Below are 21,230 nucleotides of genomic sequence, written 5' to 3'. Positions count from 1 at the left end.
AGTCTTGTAGATCAAACCAAATCAAACTCCTATTTCTCCCTTCAGAGATTTGCATTTATTATAAAAATGGTTTTACAAAATTCTAAAAAACATGCCCAGCTTCCCTGTCCCACCATGAACATGAGACCATTTCAAACCCGACCCTGTTGCCACTGAGTGTTCTGGGTCCAGCACTGGCTGTGCCCCAGAACGACGGGCATGCACACACAGGCCCGAGACCAGAAGTGCCTTTTGCAAACTCTCAAGCCAAAAGGTGGCAATTTGGTACCGTAGCTCAAAGGAAATAAGGGCCAGGAGTTTGCATATTTGAAAAAAGGATGAGTCCAATTCATTTGGGCTGTAGCCCGAATTTGTTGACTCCAATTGGGTAAAGATCAGGACCCGACTCTGCGGTGGGAAGTGAAGACCGTCCTTCACAGAAGCGAAGGCAGGCAGCTGGACCTCGCAGCAGGCTCCAAGGGTCCCCCCAAGGAGGGCTCGGCCCGCGAGCCTACACAGGGTTTTTCCTGACGTCAATCATCCCCGGGCTGGCTCTGCGCAGGTCCCTCCGGGGCTTGGCCGGGGGCCCGAAGTTCCAGGGCAGACCCACCTCACCCCCGGGTAGCACCCGCCCTGCCAGGGGCTCAGCGGCCTCCCGCGGCCGCGCCTCCTCAGCCGAGCCTTGCTCCTCAGCGCACAGGCTTGAGCGTTTCCACGTCAGCGGGAGCGGGGCCCGGACCAAGTCCCGCACCTCGTCCCGGGCGCGGGGGGCACCGTCAGGGACGGGCTGCTGCCAGAGAAGCTCAGGCGCGGCGGGGAGCTCCTCTTCGTTTCCCGGGGGCGGTCTGTTCTCCAGACACAGGGTCCTCTTCTCCGCACCTGCCACTGGGAGTAAGGGACGCTCGTCAGACGCAGGCCGGAGGGCCCCGCCGCCCAGTGTCCCTGCACAGTGAGCAATGTGTGAACCGCCCGGGGAAGAGCTGAAGTTAGCCTGGTTTCTAAGCTTCCCCCAACGGCTGAAGCCTGACTGCATAGCGGGGAAACGGGGGCCAGCTCGCTGGTTCGGGGAGAAGTACCCCTGCTCGGGCCGGCCGCGCTCCAGCTACCGAGTTTCTGCTTCAGTTCCTGGTTCATCCACATGTGGCGGCCCAGCTCCTTCTCCAGAGCTTGAATCCTGCTCTCGTATTGCCTCTTGCTGTCTGCGAACCCCTCACCGAGGTGATCTGGGGGGGCAGACAGAGCCAGGGGTGAGAGGCGGGAGCGGGCCAGGCCCGGGTGGGCGGGCGGGCGCGGGCCCGGCCCAGGGCGCTCACCTCGGCTCTGCTGCAGCAGCAGCTGCACGTTCTGCTCGTGCTCCTTCTGCTGCACGGTCAGCTGGCGGTCCATCTCCAGCCGCTGCCGCTCCAGCGCCACCTCCAGCCAGTAGACCAGCCGCTGCTGCTCCTCCAGCTGCATCTCCAGCTCGGAGAAGGCGACCTGCTGCTGGTGCTGCTCTTCTCGGAGTGTCACTACCTGTCCCGAAGCCAGATGCGCTCAGCCCCCAGCGCTGGCTCCCTTCACCAGGTCGTCCCCGACCGGGGACGGCTGTCCGGCCGTCTTGCCACCACGGCCCCACAGCAGATGTCACTAGAACATCACCGGGGGTCCCGCTGAGCCAAGACAGCCTCAGACACCGCGACAGTGTCTGACAAGGGTCCGCTCTCAAGATGAGGCTCGCGTTCTCCCCCAGCCTCAGGCTCCTCCCTCGTCACAAGCTCCTCCGCTCCCAGGCGGAGCCTCGAGCTGCGGGGTCTCAATGCGGCCAGCACTTCTCAGCTTGGCACTACTGACACTGCAGGCAGAGAACCTGCGGCTGTGGGGGCCTGTCCGGTGCGTTGTAGGGTTTAGCAGCGTCCCTGCCTCCACCCCCCTGCGGTAAGGATCAGAAGCGTCTCCAGACATGGCCAGATGTCGCCTGGTGGCAAACCCTCCCTGTTCAGAACCCCTGATCCGGGTACACCGAAGGGGCCAATCGACCAGGGGAAAATACGGGGGGGAGGACTGGGTCTTACTCTAAGAAAGGTTTTAACAAGAGTCTGAGGCAGCCCTGGAGACTGGAGTTCGCCCTGACTCTGTCCCCGCAGCAGGGAGGAAACAGCGCCTTCTCCGCAGCTGCCATCAGACCCCCTCCCCCCAACAAGCACCAGAAGATGGCGGCCGGGAGCCAGTGACCCACCTTGTCAAAGTACTTGCAGAGTAGGGCTCTGGTCTCCGAGGACGAGAGGTAGCTGAGCTTGGCCATGAGGTTCATCTCGCACTGGGACAGCAAGGAGGCCGAGGCGCGTAGCACCCGCTGGCGGCACGTGATGGCCTCATTCTTGTACTCGATGGCCGCGTCCAGAGCCTCGATGGCCTCGTCCAGCTGGAACAGCGTCCGTTCCTCCTGCAGGACACAGCCACGTGTGGAGGGTAGGCCCGGCTTCTCGCATTGCACACAGCCACTCCCGGAACGACAGCCCCGGGCAGACGGTGCCAGCGCCTGGCCACGAGGCAGAGATTGTGTCCCCCCGTACTGAGCAGGCTGTCAGCATGTCAGGAACAGTGTCCCTGCCCAGTATGGCAGGGACAGGCAGTTTCCATTACAGCCCCGACCCCAGGGGGCGGCCAGGGCTCTGAGAGGCCCCTTTCTGCAGCACACCGCCTCTCCCGTCATCTATAGCAGGGAGCCCAGAACACTCTATGCCCAAGGGACAGCCAGGCGGGACTGCCACGGAGGCGCCAGAGGGTCTGTGGGGTGACGTGACCACAGCAGGGCTCTCCCTGCTGCTCAGGGACTGGCCACGAGGCGCGGGGATGTGCTGCTGACACTCATTCCCACAGGGGGAGCCTAGGCATGGGACACGCAGGCTGACACCACGCAGGACGTGGGGTGCACCCAGGGTCCCGCTGGACAGAAACCTCGAGGACCCAACCCGGGTGCCTCAGCCGAGGGGGGCCAGAGCCGACGGCGGGGCCAGGCCAGCATGCCCTGGGCCGCCACCCCCCCTCTCTGGGTCTCACCGGCGGGAGAAGCACATTCGGGAAGCAGCAGGGCCCGGCGCCAGGCCAGGCTGAGGAGAGCGAAGGGAGGAGGGGACGGGGAAGCCCGGCCGCAAGGCTCACCTCGGGTGACAGCAGGCTGCCCCGCCTCAGCTTGCCGTCGATGTCCAGGCGCTGCTTCAGCAGCGCGTCCTTCTCCTGGCGCAGGGCGTCGATTTCCCCGCGGAGCCGCTGCTGGCTCTGGGCGCTGCCCTGCCGCAGCTGCCCGCTCTTCTCCGACAGCTCCTTCTCCAGGTGCTCCAGCCGGCTGGACACGCGCACGATGTCCTCACTGAGCGCCTGGGGGCGGCACCGCCGGCCGGCCGTCAGGGAGAGAGCAGGCCCCGTCCTCACAGGGGTGACACAAGCGGCCCCGCCCCTTCCCTCAAGAGGCCCGCGATCCAGGAGCGCTGCTCTGTGCGGAGCCCTGGCTCTCGGTCCTGCGGGAGCTCAGGGAGTGGGGCCCCCGGGGATGGCCCAGGACACCGACAAGCACGGGAAAAGGCACTGGCGAAAAGGGGACGGCACGGACGAAAGCAGAGCAGGCCCTTCCAGGGGCCCAATGTGGGAGGAAGAGGCGGCTCTGAGGGCGACAACCTGGCAGCGCCCTCCCTGCCCGCTCCTGGCCTCCAAAGTGCTCTGTGACAGCAACAGCGGGTCCGGACCCCGGTGGGGACCCAGCCGGAGCACCGGCTCCCGGCCCAGGCTCTGGTTTTGTGTTTGACACACCCCCCTCCCATCTGCACGGCGACACTGTGATTCCACTGGACTGAGGCGGAAACTGGCTCAGAAGCTCCTTATTCGGCAGGGTGGAGAGAGGCAGGCCGGCCACGCGCCCAGGTCTCTCCGCCTCCCGCGCCAGTGAGGGCTGGTCCTCCTCGGCCGCCCCCATTTCCACACCTGCGAGTCCTTGTGCTGCCCGCACAGCCCAGAGCAGCGTCATAAACATCCTGGAGGCCGGAGGGATCCACAGGCTACCGTCCTGTAGGACCGAGCTTCCCATGGCTGGACCTGACCTGGCAGGGACATCGCCCAGAAGAACCTCACCTGGCAGGGTTACCGTCTGGAGGGACCTCAACTGGAAGAACCCCAGCTGGCAGGACCTCACCTGGCTGGACCGGAGGCGCTTGCTCTCCAGCCCCGTCTTCTCCTGCATCAGGGCCTCCTTCTTGGCCAGGATGGCCTCCCGCTTGTGGAGCTCCTCCCCCAGCTCCTCCAGTGCCCGCCGCTGCTGCAGAACCTTCTCCATCTCCTGATCCAGCCACTTCTTCTGCTCCTCGATCTTCTAGAGGAGGGTGGGGGAGGCGGGGAGGGAACTCAGCTCTTGCCCCGGGGCTGGACAGGCCTCCACCCAGGGTCGGAGGGGGAGAACGCGTCCCTGGTAACCCTGCGGGCTGCGGGCGCTCCCGGGGACTCCGGCCCGCGCCGGCCGCACCTGCTGCTGCTCCAGGCTGACCACGGAGCCGTTGCTGCCGCTGCGCCGCTTTCTCTGGAACGCCGCGATCTCTTCCGTCTTGATCTTCAGGATCTTCTGCTGCTGCTCGTGCCTCCGCTCCAGCTCCTGCGGACACGGCAGGCGAGCAGCTCAGCGGCGGGGCCGTGGGGGGCCGGGTCTCTCCAGGAGCTGCCTGTGCTCCCCAAAGCCCCTCTGGAGCTGGGCTCGCCGCCCCGCATCTCACGGGGACCAGCAGCAGCACGGGCGGCCCGGCGCACAGCTCGCCTCCCGAGCCTCACGGTGCCCTCGGCCCCCCTCCTTTTCAGGTCAAACACGCTCAGGGAGCCCAAGCAACCCGCGGAGGAGGNCCCCCCCCCCCCCCGCCCGACCTTGACGCGGTGCTGCCGCTTGTTCATCTCCGTCTCCAGGCGCCGCTTCTGCTCGGTCTCCTCGCGAAGCCGCTTCTGCAGCTGCCCCTGCTGCTGTCGCATGAGCTGCACGTGCCGCTCGAGCTCCTGCAGCCGCTTCTCGCTCTGGGCCGACAGCGACGCCAGCCGCTCCGTCGCCTGCTTCTTCTCCCGCAGCACCTGCACCGACACAGCATCCGCTGGGCCGCCACCACACCTGACCCGCAACCCGCCGGGCAGGACCAAAGGGCGAGCAACGGATAGAGGGGCGGACGGAGGGGGACACAGGCCAGCAGGTCATGGACGAATGACAGAAGACTCATGACAGTGGCCAGTCTGACATTTACTGCGTACCAGGCACCCAGCAAGTGCTCTGTACCAAGTGATCCTGACCTTCCTATGGCAAAACAGGATTATCATTATCCCCCTACTTTACAGATGAGGAAACTGAGGCACCAGCAGGTCACGAAACCTGAGGGAGGACGCGCAGCTAGTCAACGGCAGAGCTGGGATTCCAACCCAACCAGTTGGGTTCCAGAGCCCACGCTCTCCAACATTCTACTGAAGTGTCTCTCGGACACCTGAACTGAGAAAAGGAAGGAAGGAGGGATGGACAGCTGTAAGGATGGATGGATGGAAGGGTGGACAGACGGATGGATGGGATCATAGAAGGGTAAAAAACAGGCTGAGCAGATAATGCATGGATCAACAAAAGGCAGTAGAAAGACAAACGGATAGATGGATAAACGGACAGTGGGTCACATCAACTGTGACCAAATGTGTTGGGGAAGGTCGTCAGAAGATGTGCTCACTGGTTCACCCACAAGCTGGACCCCGATGGTCAGAGGCGCCTCACCCCCTCCCCCATCCTTGGAATGTGGGTTCTGCTTGCCTTTCCCACTCCCAGAGGACATGGCCTTGAGACAGTGACGTGGAGCTGAGAAAACTGCACGGTTCACATAACACTGAACCCAGTTAAGGCCCCTTGATAAACTTTTAAGATGTAGCAGGTAAGCCCAAGGCAAGTCTCGTCAATAAATTCCCTTTGCTTATTAAACCAGCCACCTTCGAACCTGGAGCGGCTGCCTCTTTGGCCTCTTCCTATCCTCCACATGCGGGGACCGATATCAGATTACATCTGGGAAGCTCCCAGAGAGACTGCCACTGAAGAAATGGGCCTCGGGAAACAAGCATCAGGGGAAATCCTGAGCTGGCCATCAACCTCTGCGTGTGGAGAGGCAGCCCCCGTTGTCAGATGCTTATGGATGGCATGACTGCGGGACACCTTGAAAATGCTAGCTGATTTAGGGGATTGTGGGCTGGGGCAGAGAAGCAAACGGCAAGGCTGCGTGTGGGCCAGCATCAACTGTGGCCAGTACATGTGGCCACCGAGGCCCAGCTGGAGACCGAGCTTGAGTTAGATTTAGAAGAGCTGAGGTTAGAGACACACATGGGAACGCCCCCAGTCTGCTGCCTTCTGGGCTGGCAGGCAAGGTGGGGAGGCGGAGTATTAAGCTGGAGACCTTGTAAAGCTACAAGGACGAGGGCACAAGGCACCTCCGATCAACATCTGGGCTTGTGACAAAGCCCGGTTCAGACGCTAAGAGATGGAATCTCTAGGAAGGCTGTCAGAACGAAGAGGGTGTTGTGGTAACTGACGAGGAAGCAGACAAAGTGGGCCACGGCTCTGACCCCTGACACGAAGGAAAATTCATTTTTTTTTTTAAGATTTTATTTACTTGACAGTGGGGGGGAGAGAGAGAGCATGCACAAGCAGGGGGAGCTGCAGGGAGCCCGATGTGGGGCTCGATCCCAGGACCCTGAGATCATGACCTGAGCCAAAGGCAGACACTGAACCAATTGAGCCACCAGGCGCCCCCACGAAGGAAAACTTTAAAGAGCAATTACCCCAAAACTCCTAGAAGAAAACTTGCATGCTTTCTCTGTCCCTTAAGTGTGTAAATCTCATCAAGTCTTCCAAATATAAACACCCCGAGAGATAACCAAAACACTGCCCACAGAGACTACAGAAAAAAGCGGGGGGGGGGGAGACCTTTTGCAAACTGCTCTAGCAGTTTCCTTGCCCCAAGTCCAGTCCACAGCCTCCGGAAGACAGAGAGTATCTATCAGTAAAAGCTTCAGCCACATGAGCGGGCACTGATTCACGCCTACAGCGTTGCAATGAAAGCTGAATGGATATAGGAAGTTGCAGGAGGGATGGAGGAAGACGGGGGAGTAGGAGGACCCTAGGCTCTCCTCATCCCAGGGCAAAACTAGATAACACTCGCCTCGGTACAAACGATCCAGAAAATGACCTGAGAATGGCAGAACAGACTTCACAACTGAATGCAGAGAAGAGGCACATCGAAGACGGCAGGAAGGGTGGAACCGTGGGCGCTAACTGGACCACAGCACTGTCTGCAGGAGGGATGGGACGGATGCCAAGGAAGTGGGGAAGGGAGAGAAACAGACCTCACACCAGGGAACACCTACGGGAGCCAATCACCAGAGCATTTGGCTTTGAAAACCAGAGGGGCCAAATTTCCAGAGTTCTTACAACTAGCAAGTAGCGGGATTTCAAGCCTGGAACTATAAAACTCAGCCGGCTCAGCTCAGGGAGGGCCCTGAGGCCACAGGAAGCGAGTCCCCGCCATTAAAGAGACAGCACAACACAGGAGCCATGGAGATACAGCACAGAAGCAGGAGTCTGAAAAATGCCAGTGCACAGGGGAGGGACAGTAATTCACTAACCTCAGAGATGTTCTGGAGGGACAGAGGGCACTGGGAGACTCCCCCAGGAACAAAGGAGCTGGAAGAACCCTCACCCTCTTCCGCCCCCCGCCCCCAGCATCAATGCTCGGCCATTTGCAGGAATCAGGCAGCATTAATACCCACTAATTAACTCACGTACATGGAGCCCCATCCCATCCCACCATGCTCCAGTGATCTGCTCCCTGCAGCCCGGCCTGCCTGAGTCCCAGCGAGACAGGGGTCCTCTCCCAGAAGAAAGGAGCAAACCTTGCAAACTCTCTGTGCCCCATTCCTTACAAATCCGCCTCCTCCAATGCCACGGTCAGTCCTGGTCATGGCGGCAGGTTCCCTCGCACAAGAGCACCGGCCCTCGAACCTTGCTGAAGCTGATGCCCCGCCCCTGTGCACGTTGCAGCTCCGCCCCCACCAACACACTCTTGGCGGGAGCCCATCCAAACCCAGGCCACAAGTATGGCGGTGTGCCAACAGCCCTGACAGAAGCCAGCACCACTCCAAAGCGACTCTTGCCCCAGGGAGAGGGACATAGAACCACACACACCAGTCAGACTGCGGCCCCAGCAGTGGGCTGGGGGCGGACATCTGGTCTGACCACAGGCTGTGCCCACCAATAAAAGCTACTCGGAGGAAAACACAGGAAAAGGGCCCTGCAGTTTGGAGCTGCCACAGCTCTGGCCAATGCCTAGTCTGACTCAACTCAAGCCCAGGGTGGTCCCAGAATGGCCCACTACCGGCACAAGCACCAAACCCTGCCCACGACAGGCAAAGAGAGCCACTGCAGACGACCGGACTGATGGCAAAAGTGGCTCAGCCACACACTAGGGTGCCTACCACACACATACAAGACATTTTGGAAACGCCAGGTTCTGGGGAACAGGGGACACTGCACTGCAGGGCTCTATAGGACCTCTTCCTCATGAGGCCACTACTTTCAAGAGCAGGAGCTGTAGCCGACTCGCTGGACACAGAGAACAGAGTTAGACGGAGCTGTAGCCGACTTGCTGACACAGAGAACAGAGTTAGACAAAATGAGGAGACAGAGGAATATGTCCCAAATTAAGAACAGAAATCACAGCAAAAGACCAAAGTGAAACAGAGATAAGGAATATGCCTGATAGAGAATTTAAAGTAATGGTCATAAAGATACTCACTGGACTTGAGAAAAGACTGAAGGACATCAGGGAGGCCCTTAACAAAGAGATTAAAAGAGAACCAGAGAAGAACAGAATAAATGAAACTGAAAAGACACTACAGAGAATACATAGACTAGAAGAAGAAGAATGGATGAGGACAGAAAAATGGAAAGTAATCAAGGTGAGCATGTAAGAGAAAAAATATAAGCAAAATGAGAATGGACTTAGGGAACTCAGCGACTCTATCCAGTGTAATAACATTTGCATTATAAGGATCCCAGAAGGAGAAGATGGAGAAAAGAGGGCAGAAAGTCTATTTCAAGAAATAACAGCTGAAAACTTCCTTAATCTGCGGAAGGAAACATATCCAGATCCAGGAGGCACAGAAACTCCCTAAACAAAATCAACCCAAGAAAGCCCACAACAAAACACTTAGTAGTTAAAATGGCAAAAAGTAGTGATAAAGAGAGAATTTTAAAAGCAGTTAAGAGGGGCACCTGGTGGCTCAGTCAGTTAAGCATCTGCCTTTGGCTCAGGTCTTGGTCCCTGAGTCCCAGGATGGAGCCCCACATCTGGCTGCCTGCTCAGTAGAGAGAGCCTGCTTCTCCCTCTCCCTCTGCCTCTCCCCTACTCATGTTCTCTCTCATTCTCACTTGCTTGCTCTCTCTCGCAAATAAATAAAATCTTTAAAACATAAAATAAAATGAAAACAGTTAAGAGAAAACAGTTACATACAAGGAAAACCCCTAAGGCTATCAACGGATTTTTCAGCAGAAAAATGCAGGTCAGAAGAAAGTGGCCTCTTAAAATAGAAGGAGAGAGAAACAATTTCCCAGACAAACAAAAGCTAAAGGAGTTCATGACCACTAAACCAGCCCTGCGAGAAATGTTTCAGGTGACTGAGTGGAAAGGAAAGACCATGAGTAAGAGTAAGAAAAGTAGCAAGTACGAAAGCAGTAAAAAATAAGTCGATCTGTAAAAAATCAATGAAGGGACACCATATACCTAAAACATGGAAGGGAGAAGAGTAAAGAATGGGTTCAAACTCAACCCATCATCAACTGAAGATAGACTGCTACATGCAGAAAATATTATACACAAATTTATTGGTAACGACGAATCAAAAACCCGTGATAGATATATATATATGTATATATCTGACATATAAAACATATATAGATATAGAAAAGATTTTTATATATCTATATATAAAAATATATAAACAGATATATAAAAAATAAACAGAAAGAAATCTATCATTAAAGAAAGCCAGCAAACCATGACAGAAGTGAGCAAGAGAATAAAGGAACCAAGAGGAACTACAAAAAATAACTCAAACAAGTAACAGAATGGCAATAAGTACATGCCTATCAATAATTACTTTGAACGTAAATGGACTAACTGCTCCAATCAAAAGACATACAGTGACAAGATGGATAAAAAAAATAAGACCCATCTATATGCTGCCTATAAGAGACTCATTTCAGACCAAAAGACACTTGCAGATTGAAAGTGAGGGGATGGAGAACATTTATCACGCAAATGGATGTGAAAAGACAGCCAGGGTAGCAATACTGATACAGGACAAAATAGACTTTAAAACAAAGACTGTAACAAGAACAAGGAAGGACACTATATAATAATGAGGCAGACAATTCAACAAGAAGATATAACAATTGTAAATATTTATGCAGCCAATATGGGAGCACCCAAATCTATAAAGCAGCTAATAACCAACATAAAGTAATCAATAATAATACAATAATAGTAGGGGACTTTACCACCCCATTTATATCAATGGACAGGTCATCCAAACAGAAATCAACAAGGAAACAGTGGCTCTGAATGACACAGTGGACCAGAACAGCTTCAACTGACATATTCAGAACATTCCATCCTAAAACAGCAGGATACATATTCAAGTGCACATGGAACATTCTCCAGGATAGACCACATATTAGGACACAAAATAAATCTCAACAAATTCAAAGAGATCAAAGTCATACACTGTGCACCCTGACCACAGCGCTATGAAACCAGAAATCAACCACAAGAAAAAAATCTGGAAAGAGCACAAATATGTGGAGGTTAAATATGCTACTAGACAATGAATGGGTCAACCAAGAAACCAAAGAGGAAATCAAAACATACAGAGAGACAAATGAAAATGAAAAACAACTGTCCAAAATCTTTGGGAAGCAGCAAAAGCAGTTCTAAGAGGGAAGTTTGTAGCAATACAGGCCAACCTCAAGGAGCAAGAAAAATCTCAAACAACTAACCTTACACCTAAAGGAGCTAGAAAAAGAACAAACAAAACCCAAATCCAGCAGAAGGAAGGAAACAATAAAGATTAGAGCAGAAATAAGTGATATAGAAACTAAGGAAACAGATCAATGAAACCAGGAGATTGTTCCTTGAAAAGATCAACAAAATTGATAAACCTTTAGCCAAACCTATCCTAGCCAAAAAAAAAAAAAAAGAGAGAGAGAGAGGACTCAAAATCAGAAATGAAAGTGAAATAACCAACAGCACAGAAATACAAAGGACTGTAAGAGATTATGAAAAATGATATGCCAACAAATTGAACAACCTAGAAGAAATGGATAAATTCCTAGAAACATAATTTCCTGAAACTGAACCTGGAATAGAAAATTTGAACAGACCGATTATCAGCAATGAAATTGAATTGGTAATTAAAAAACTCCCAACTAACAAAAGTCCAGGACAGATGAATTCTACCAAATGTTTATTTTTAAAGATTTTATTTTAGAGAGAGAGAGAGCATGAGCAGGGGGAGGGGCAGAGGGAGAGGAAGATAAGAAGATGACCCACTGAGTAGGGAGCCCGACACAGGGCCTGATCCCAGGACCCCGAGATCATGACCTGAGCCAAAATCAAGAGTCGAACACTTAACCAGCTGAGCCACCCAGGCGCTCTTCTACCAAACATTTAAAGAGAGTTAATACCCATTGTTCTCAAACAATTCAAACAAATAGAAGAACGTAATCTTCTAAATCCATTCTATGAAGCCAGCACTACCATGATACTAAAACCAGGTAAAGACACTACCAAAAAAGAGAATTACAGCCCAATATCTCTGATAAACATAGATGCAAAAATCCTCAACAAAATACTAACAAACTGAATCCAATAATACATTAAAAAAATCATTTACCACAATCAAGTGGGATTTATTCCCAGGATGCAGGGGTGGTTCAATATCTGCAAATCAATGTGCTGCATCACATCAATAAGAGAAAGGATAAAAACCATATGATCATTTTAATAGATGCAGAAAACACATCTGACAAACTACAACACCCATCCATGATAAAAACCCTCAATAAAAGTAGGTTCAGAGGAAACAAACCTCCACATAATAAAGGCCATATATGATAAACCCAGAGCTAACATCATACTCAATGCTGAAAAACTGAGAACTTTTCGGGAACAAGACAAGGGTGTGTCCACTCTCATCACTTTTATTCAACACAGTACTAGAAGTTCTAGCCATAGCAATCAGACAAGAAATAAAAAGTATCCAAATTGGTAAGCAGGAAGTAAAACTGTCACTATATGCAGATGACCTACTATATACAGAAAACCCTAGACTCCACCAAAACAACTATTAGAACTGATAAACGAATTCAATAAACTTGCAGGATACAAAATCAATGTACAGAAATCTGTTGCATTTCTTCACATTAATAATGAAGCAGCAGAAAGAGAAATTAAGAAAACAATTCCATCTACAATTGCACCAAAAATAAAATATCTAGGAATAAACCTAACCAAAGAGGTGGAAGGTGTGTACTCTGAAAACGACAAAACACTGATGAAAAAAACTGAAGATGACATAAATGGAAAGACAGTCCGTGCTCACGGACTAGATGAACAAATATTGTTAAAACGTCTACACCACCCAAAGTAATCTATAGATTCAATGCAATCCCTATCAAAATACCAACTGCATTTTTCACAGTTAGAACAATTCTAAAATGTGTATGGAATCCCAAAAGACCCCCAAATAGCCAAAGCAATTTTGAAAAAGAAAAAGCTGGAGGTATCATAATCCCAGATTTTATGTTTTGTTACAAAGCTGTAGGAATCAAAACGGTATGAATTGGCACAGAAACAGACACACAGGGGCGCCTGGCTGGCTCAGTGGGTTGAGCATCCTACTCTTGCTTTTGGCTCAAGTCATGATCTTAGGGTCCTGGGATCAAGCCCCATGAGGGGCTCCACACTCAGTGGGGAGTCTGCTTGAGGATTTCTCTCTCTCTCCCCCTCTGTCCCTCCCACTTGTGCATCCACGCACGCTCTCTCTCAAATAAATCTTTAAGAAAAAAAAAGACACATAGATCAACAAAACAGAATAGAAAGCCCAGAAATAAACCATGCTTATAGGGTTAATTATTTTTGACAAATGAGGCAAGAACATCCAATGGGAAAAAGTCTCTTCAACAACTGGTGCTGGGTAGACTGGACAGCCACGTGCAAAAGAATGAAACAGGACCACTTTCTTATATCATACACAAAAATAAACTCAAAATGGAGTAAGGACCTAAATGTGAGACCCAAAACCATAAAAATCCTAGAAGGAAGCACAGACAGTAACTTCTCTGACATCGGCCGTAGCAACTTTTTTCTAGAGAGGCCTCCTGAGGCAAGGGAAATAGAAGCAAAAATTAACTGTTGGGACTACATCCAAATAAAAAGCTGCTGCACGGCAAATGAAACAACCAACAAAACTAAAAGGCAACCTAGGGAATGGGAGAAGATATTTGCAAATGACATATCCAATAAGGGGTTAGTATCCAAAATATATGAGAAAGACAACCAAAAAGACAAATAATCCAATTAAAAATGGGCAGAAGACATGAACAGACATTCCTCCGAAGAAGACATGCAGACAGCCAACACACACATGAACATGTGCTCAGCATCGCTCATCCTCGGGGAAATGCAAATCAAAACCACAATGAGATATCACCTCACAGCCATCAAAATGGCTAGAATTAAAAAGACAAGAAATAAGTCTAAATAAGGAGGGGGAGAGGAAGAACACTCGTGAATCCTCGCTGGGAATGCAAAGCAGTGCAGCCACTAAGGAAGACAGCATGGAGGGTCCGCAAAAAATTAAAAATAGAAATACCATAGTATCCAGTAATCGGTATTTACTAAAACACTAATTTGAAAGAATATAAGCATCCCCATGTTTATTGCAGTGTTATTATTTTTTTAAAGATTGTATTTGAGAGAGTGAGCAAGAGAGCACAAGCAGAGGGGAGAGGGAGAAGCAGGCTCCTCGCTGAGCAGAGAGCCAGACATGGGGCTCCATCCCAGGACGCCAGGACCATGACCTGAGCCGAAGGCAGACACTTCACTGACTGGGCCCCCCGGGCGCCCCCTATTGCAGCATTATTTACAACAGCCAGATACGGAAGCAGCCCAAGTGTCCACTGATAAACGAATGGATAAAGACATGGTATAAACACACAATGACTATCACTCAGCCCTTAAAAACGAACGAGAGCTTGCCGTCTGCAACGACATGGATGGACTCAGAGTATTATGCTCAGTGAAATAAGGGAAAGACAAATACTGTATGATTTTGCCTGTACATGGAATCCAAAGAACAGATGAACACACAGCACAAACAGACCCAGAAATACAGGGAACAAACTCACAGCTGGGGGGGCGGTGGGAGGTCCAGCCTTCCAGCTATGGAATGAATAAATCATGGGGGTGAAAGGCACAGCACAGGGAATATACTCAATGGTACGGAAGCAGCGTTGTGGGGGACGAGTGGTAGCTGCACTAGTGCCGAGCCCAGCATAAGGTATCAACTTGTCAAATCACTATGTCCCACACCTGAAACGAATGTGACCCTGTGTGTCAACGAGACTTCAACAACAAAACCACCAGATTAAATTATTAACTGATGAATCCAGTCTGGCTGATTGGACTAAAGGATTGCCCTAGGCTTTAAGACATTTGAATGATCAACCAGCAGGGCCTGTTGCCCCGCAGTTGGCCCCGCATGCCAGACTGCGGACCCCAGGCAAGGCACCCAATTCCATAAAGATACGGAAATCGTGGGAAACAGCCATTGTCCCAGCTCTTACCGTGTTGCAATGGGCTATGCTGCTGAGAACACCAAGCCCCATCGTGCCTGGGAAGGGGATTATCTACCAGAACTTGCCACAGGATGTCCCATCAGGACGGGAAAGTTGCGTCACACCCCCAGGTGCCAGGGAACTATCCAATCTCCACTGGGACTCTTGTCCTGCTACGAGCTGGAGCTGCTGAAGTGCACTAAATGCAGAATGGAATGTGCACCACTGAGCGAGGGCAGAAGCTGGGGGCTGGGCATATCCCACCCCAGCCCATCTTTACACGCGTGACGGTGCCGCCTCCCCCAGCCAACATGGATGGTATGCACAACCATCAGTTTCCTAAAGGTGTCCACCTGCCTCTTCTCAAGCCCAGGTGGACACCGTTTTCCAAAAATACGCTGTGGCTGCCATCTGGTTCCCTTCGCTGGCCTGGAGGTTACAGCACACATAGAAGCCCTTACTGAATTCAACCAGCCAGGCTTAGATATAACCAACAAAGTCCGCTCTTACTGAATGCTGAAATGTCTCCGAGGAGAACAGCTATTTTCCAAAATAGGATGGCCTGGGACATTTTTACTCCAGGAGGAGGCACCCATGCCTTTATCCAAACAGAATGTGGGGTGTTCACAGCTGATGAGCCTGCTAATGTATGATCTTTATTAAATTACACAAGGACATAAGTGAACGCCCCGAGTGATCCAACCCCCAGCCTCGGGGACTTAGTAAACCAGTGGCTCAGATCACGGGGCTCTTAGAAAAAGCTGTCACCGATTTTGGGATCAGTGTTTCATTCTGCATTCTCTCTTACATGTGCCTATGTTGTTGCTGGGGCATCTGCCTCCAAGGTAGCCAGACGGCTGCCAGAGGAGCCAACTCCAGGTCAATCAGACCCCTTGCTGAGGGCTCAGAGCCCACTGCGGAAGAGGGACACCCAAGACAAGTTCCCTTGCTTGGTAAACCCGCCACCGTCCCACTTGGAGTGGCTGGCTCTTTCTTCCATTTCTCCCTGCCCTCCGAGTGTGGGGACCCATTGCAAGTTATACCTGGGAAGCTCCAGAGGGGGTTACAAACCAACAAAATGATAAACAGGTGTATGGATGAGACAGACAGATGCATAGAAAAACAGAGGAAACGGGGAATGGAGAGGTTAAGAGACCGGGGAACTGGGGGGGAGGGGAGGGCTGCATGACGAAGGGGTACCTTGCTTTCGATGCCCACCCTTCCTCCTCTCACTGGTCTCCAGGCAGGACTGGCCTCCCTGCCTCTGCTGTGTTTAAAGCTGAGCCGACCCCCCCAGAGCCGCCAACCTCTGTGTTAACACCAGCCTCACCCCGGGAGGCCGGAAGTGTGTTCGCCAAACCAGCAGCTGGGGGTACGAGGGCCTGAACAGCCACAGGCTCCAGCGAACTGGGGCCCGCGTGTCTCGATCCCCGGACTCCAGCCACCACCCCAGGGTCCCAGCACTGACCTGCACCTGGCTCTGGGCTGCAGCCACCCTCTTGCGGAACTCCTGGAGCTGGGACCGCTCGCCTGCGTCCCGAGGCTCCTTGCCCTCGAGCTCCCGCAGCTGTCTCTGGCTTTCGCTCAGCTCAGCCCGCACCTGCTCTGCCTCCTGCTCCAGCTCCCGGATGTGCTGGCTGTGCTGGCGGTTCAGGGCCTGGGCTGCCTTCCCTGGAAGGGGGGGGGCTCATCAGCATAGGCCGGCCCCCAGGAGGGCCATCCCTTCCCTCCCCTGGGCGGGGTTCCAGACATCCGTCAGCCATGGGCACCTGCATGGGTTTTGCCAAGCCTTGGGACCACTGGTACCCTGAGTTACTTACTCTCCTTTCAACTACTCGCTTTTTAAATGAGCCATATCGATAGCAGCGATCCACGGATATTAGGGGCTAAACCGGCTTTAGTTTTACCTAATACATGCTAACAAATATAGAGCTTGGGCCTACATATAATCAAGCCTCTAGAACTAACTTCCATTTGCAGGAAAGCTGAGGACAGAGGAACAAGTGAAATAACACCACACGGAAGCAAACAGGCAAACCCAGAACATGGGATTGGGGGGGAAGGGGTTGAGCCATTCTACAGGACTGTGAGAAAGAACTAGAAGGGAGACTTCAGAGGCCGAGCAAGCACACACACCATGTGCGACACGTGTGGAGCTGGGTTCCAGCAAACCAGATGCCCGCAGGCCCTGCCAAGGAATTGAGGGGACAGGTCTGTGCTCCGGGCATCCAGGTGATGGCATGCTTTGTTAGATATGCTCACAGCATTTTGGTTAAAATGTCCAAAAAGAGGCATACCAAAAGGCGTGGGGGCCAAATGACAGGATGCTGGGGATTTGCTTCAAAACACTTCAGCAAAGAGAAAAGGGAGTGATGACTGTGGGGGAAACCTCGTCACGCTAAATCTGGGTGATGGGGTAGGGGCCCCACTGGTCCAGTCTCTCCTCATGTGTTTGAAATTTTTCATCAGGCATTTTGTAACAAACATGTAACTATGAAAATAAAAAGGCTCAGCGGTCACTATGTCAAACTGTTCCCAGCCCCTCTACACACATCACTGGTGGCAAACAGGGCATGGTTTGGGGACGTTGTTTACTCCCTAAGACCAAGAGAGTCTGCGTGCACACAGCAGATGACTGATAAATAACTACCACTACCGGGTAAAGCTCCCTGAGAACAAGTCTGACTACTTCAGCTGAATTAACTCACTTCCACAACCCATAAAACAGGCGCAATTACTGTCCCCACATTAAGAGATGAGCAGGGGCGCCTGGGTGGCACAGCGGTTAAGCGTCTGCCTTCGGCTCAGGGCGTGATCCCGGTGTTATGGGATCGAGCCCCACATCAGGCTCCTCTGCTATGGGCCTGCTTCTTCCTCTCCCACTCCCCCTGCTTGGTGTTCCCTCTCTCGCTGGCTGTCTCTCTGTCAAATAAATAAATAAAATCTTAAAAAAAAAAAAAAGAAAAAGAGATGAGCAAACTTGAGTCACAGAAGAGCGATCTCACCTCCTCAAGGTCACACAGCTGGAAGAGGCCGAGCTTGTTACCGAACCTAAACCATCTGACCCCTGCTTCTACCCACCGTCAGGTGGGAGGCCCACCTGAGCGCCCACCACCTCACCTGTGCGGACCAGCTCGCCAATGAGCTCCTCCTTCATGCGGATGTTGATGGCCAGTTCTCGGATCTTCTGTTGGGCTTGGGCCAGCCGCCACTCAGAGGCCATGGCAGCTGGGGTCTGACGGGGTCGAGCCGGGGCCTTGCTCCCACCGACGACTGTAACAAGCCCACTGTCAAGGCCACAGCTCCAACTGGGGGAGGTGGGGGAGGGAAGAGGCACGCAGTGGGCAGGGGCAGCCAGGGATGAGGTGTGGACTGTCCAGGATGGCCAGTGCAGGACCACGGCGGGGAGGGGCAGAGTCCTATCTGCACCGGACCCAGCTCACCTCTGGGCCCCGGAATGGCTGCACCCAGTTCCTCAAGGTGAAGCTCTGGGCCCTTCCTGTCGCATGGACTCCCCGGCTGGGCCCCCACCCTCTGGCTCCACTTGCCGATCCCGTTTCTGGAAGACAGAAGCAGGAGTCCGTACCCTTCCCCGCCAGAGGAAGGAAGATAAGCCACTGGGCCTTCTAGCCCCTCAGGGTCAGTGGAACCCCAGGGTGTCAGCCTGGCAGAACTGAGGCCAGGGCGCTGAGCGTAGGGGGCGCTGGGCTGTTGGGGGCACTGAGGGCGGCCGTGAAGCCTGAGAACCGGTAAGCCTCGCCACCCCCCCCAGCATATTCACCCCAGTGAGAACTCTGGGTTCCGAGCCCCCCGCCCCCATCTGTTCTTCCCAGCTGGACGGGGGAACGGAGGTGAGGGCACCCTGAGACCACAGCGGGATCCTCCTCCAGCCCAGCCCGGGCCCTGAGCTGGTTTCTGTCAGGCGAGCGGCCGGTCCCACCCACCTGCGCAGGTGCAGGGACCGCTGGGACGGCCGCTCCTCCTCCCGCTCCTCCTCTTCCTCGGACGCCGCTGAAGAGCTGCTTCCGGGCCCGTCTACCCCCACCGGTAGCTTCGCTCCAGCCTCTCTGCCATTTGTCACCTGCTGGGGAGGGCCAGGGGCTTCAGGACAGGGAGCCTCTAGGGCACCTTCCATCCGTCATGCCCATCACCAGTCTTGGCACCCCCCATGCCCCCCTGCCCAGCCCAAGTTGGAGCCAGAGCTTCCTCCCTCCCCCCACCCTGGCACCCACAACACCTGGGACTCCTCAGGTGACAGCATGCCCTTTTTACAAAGGCCATCTGCACCCAAGTTGTATCTCACCACCAACAACACTCAGTCCGAGTGATGGGTGTACAACAGATGTCTGCCAAACTCACACCCTCCCTCTCCTCTGTGCCTCAGGCTTTTACAGCTGAGACGACCCAGAGCTTTCTGGAAGATGCAGGAGCAGTCTTTGTCCAAAAGGTCCCAAACAGGAGGCCAAGCTCAGGGAGATTAGGGCATGGAAAAGTAAACTTGCAAAGGCAGAAGGGGCGACCTCAGAGGTGAAGAGCTCCCCATCTCGGGAGGTATGCAAGCTTCCCATCCAGTGCCAGAAGCCAGAGCCCCCCTGTAACCTCACCCCACCATGTGCAGCCAGTCCAGGGATGCCCAATGGCAGCAGAGCCTTCTGAGCAGCCCTACAAAATCACCCAGATTTTGGCTCTTCCTCTAGGGGCACTGGAAAGGAGCATCTCACAGCTGGTCCCAGGAAAGCCTGGGGTGAAGGGCACATTCCCCGGCACTGCCTTCCCCCTGCCTGAGCCCGTCCCGTTCAGCAGACACCCAGCCTCGCCACCTCCTTACCTCTCCCCAGTCCTGGGGGCCAACTGCATCTCCAGGAAGGCAGGCAGGGAGCACCATACCCAGCGCGTGGCTGTGGGCACCCTCCAGGGGGGCTGTGTGAGGCCGGGGCACAAAGGCGCCGGGAGGCAGGCCCTGCAGCCCCGGGGCCCCCCAGCCGGGCCGCACCAGCTCCAGCCGCAGCCGTAGCTCCGCCATTTCCTGCTGCTGCTCCCGCAGCCGGTCGCTCTGGAAGACAAGTGCCGGGTGCTGACGGGGGATGCGGCTGCGGAGGGTGCAGGGATGAAGAGCGGGTCTGCGGCCACCCCACCCTCTCTGGGCTAAAACTGAGAAGGGCCAGAAATCTCTGACCACCTCTAGCCCCCGCACACACACGGCCCTAGTTCAGGGTCAAGGTCTCACCCCATCCTGTTAGGTCCTATCCCTCCCTCCCTTGTCAGTCCTCCAAGTTCTTGCCAACTACTGCCGCCAGAGGGCGCCAGGACCAACGCGGACACCTGGGGCTTCAGGTTTGTCCCAGTTACCTTGGGACAAAAGGGCCTGACTCCAGGGACCCGACCCGCTGCCCCTCGGGTCCCACCGCTCATCCCCGCACCATTCAGCTCCTCATCTCCACACGATTGCTCACTTGTGCCTCCCCAATCTCTTCCCACCCGTCAGGAGCCCGCCCTGGCTAACTCCCTCTTCTCCCGGGAAATTTCGCTCAATTCCACCTCAAGCCTGCCCCGCACCTGCAGTTTGTACTGCTCCATGGCGTCCTCCAGCGCAGCCAGAAAGTCGCGGTTCTCCTCCTCCAGCCGGGCCACCTGGCTCTGCAGGGCAAGCAGCTGCACTGCCCCTTCCTCGTCCTGCCGGTCAAGGAGAGATGCTTCAGGGGCAGGAGCTGACAGGACCAGCCTGCCTGTCTCTGGGACACCCCAGTCCTCCCTCTGCCCTGCCAGGGATTCCCCTAGCCCAGCCTGCAATCGGGGGGCTCAGAGCCCACCCTGCCAGCGGTCCCCTCTGCAAGCTATTTGGGCCATCTCTTGTCATTATTAATCATACTTTTATTAACAATAACATCACCGCTATTAGGAACAACCTACATAGGCTCCATAGCACGCTGGGCTGGGCAACTGGTGCACCTTCGGCCCCTACAACATCTCCAGGAGGTAGATACCAATGTTATCCCCATTTCACAGCTAAAGACCATGAGGTTTGGGGAGGGTAAGGAATGTGATCGAGGTCGTCAGCAGAAGTGCCTCTGAACCGGGAATGTGCTCTGCTGATGGGCAAGGGGCAGGAGCACGGAGGACTGTAGGAAGACCTCTTCCTTCCCCGTCCCCTCCCTCCCTGGGGCCACACCTGGCCCTTGGCCACCTTTGGCCCGCTGGACCCCTGCGTGGCCTGCTCCTCGGCGGAAGCGCTCTCGATGCCGCTGTCGGGCCCGGAAGCGGAGCTCAGGGCGCTGCGCTCGCCCTCGACGGCGCACAGCCAGTCGCGCACCTTGCGGGCCGCGGCGCCCGG

At 54.0% G+C, this 21,230-nt stretch overlaps 1 protein-coding gene across 1 annotated transcript in view; it reads right to left on the bottom strand.

Annotated features, from left to right (window-relative positions):
• Positions 1-45: 45 nt before the first annotated feature.
• The window catches only part of KIF7 (kinesin family member 7), a 26,087-nt gene continuing 4,902 nt past the window's right edge, over positions 46-21,230 (bottom strand). Inside the window, exons 6-20 of the mRNA XM_034667884.1 lie at positions 21,084-21,230; positions 20,456-20,572; positions 19,728-19,952; positions 18,844-18,983; positions 18,343-18,458; positions 18,020-18,172; positions 16,368-16,570; positions 4,861-5,058; positions 4,472-4,597; positions 4,145-4,321; positions 3,121-3,336; positions 2,195-2,401; positions 1,293-1,491; positions 1,056-1,202; positions 46-864 (exon numbers count right to left, since the gene is read on the bottom strand). The exon at positions 21,084-21,230 is cut by the window's right edge and continues 162 nt beyond it. Of these exons, the coding sequence (XP_034523775.1) occupies positions 491-864; positions 1,056-1,202; positions 1,293-1,491; positions 2,195-2,401; positions 3,121-3,336; positions 4,145-4,321; positions 4,472-4,597; positions 4,861-5,058; positions 16,368-16,570; positions 18,020-18,172; positions 18,343-18,458; positions 18,844-18,983; positions 19,728-19,952; positions 20,456-20,572; positions 21,084-21,230 (2,745 nt within the window). The 3' untranslated portion in view covers positions 46-490. The remainder of the gene's footprint in view (positions 865-1,055; positions 1,203-1,292; positions 1,492-2,194; positions 2,402-3,120; positions 3,337-4,144; positions 4,322-4,471; positions 4,598-4,860; positions 5,059-16,367; positions 16,571-18,019; positions 18,173-18,342; positions 18,459-18,843; positions 18,984-19,727; positions 19,953-20,455; positions 20,573-21,083) is intronic.

The sequence above is a fragment of the Ailuropoda melanoleuca genome, chromosome 9 (assembly GCF_002007445.2).
Source record: "Ailuropoda melanoleuca isolate Jingjing chromosome 9, ASM200744v2, whole genome shotgun sequence".
Taxonomy (NCBI): Eukaryota; Metazoa; Chordata; class Mammalia; order Carnivora; family Ursidae; genus Ailuropoda; species Ailuropoda melanoleuca.
This window is presented reverse-complemented; position numbering and strand designations above follow the sequence as displayed.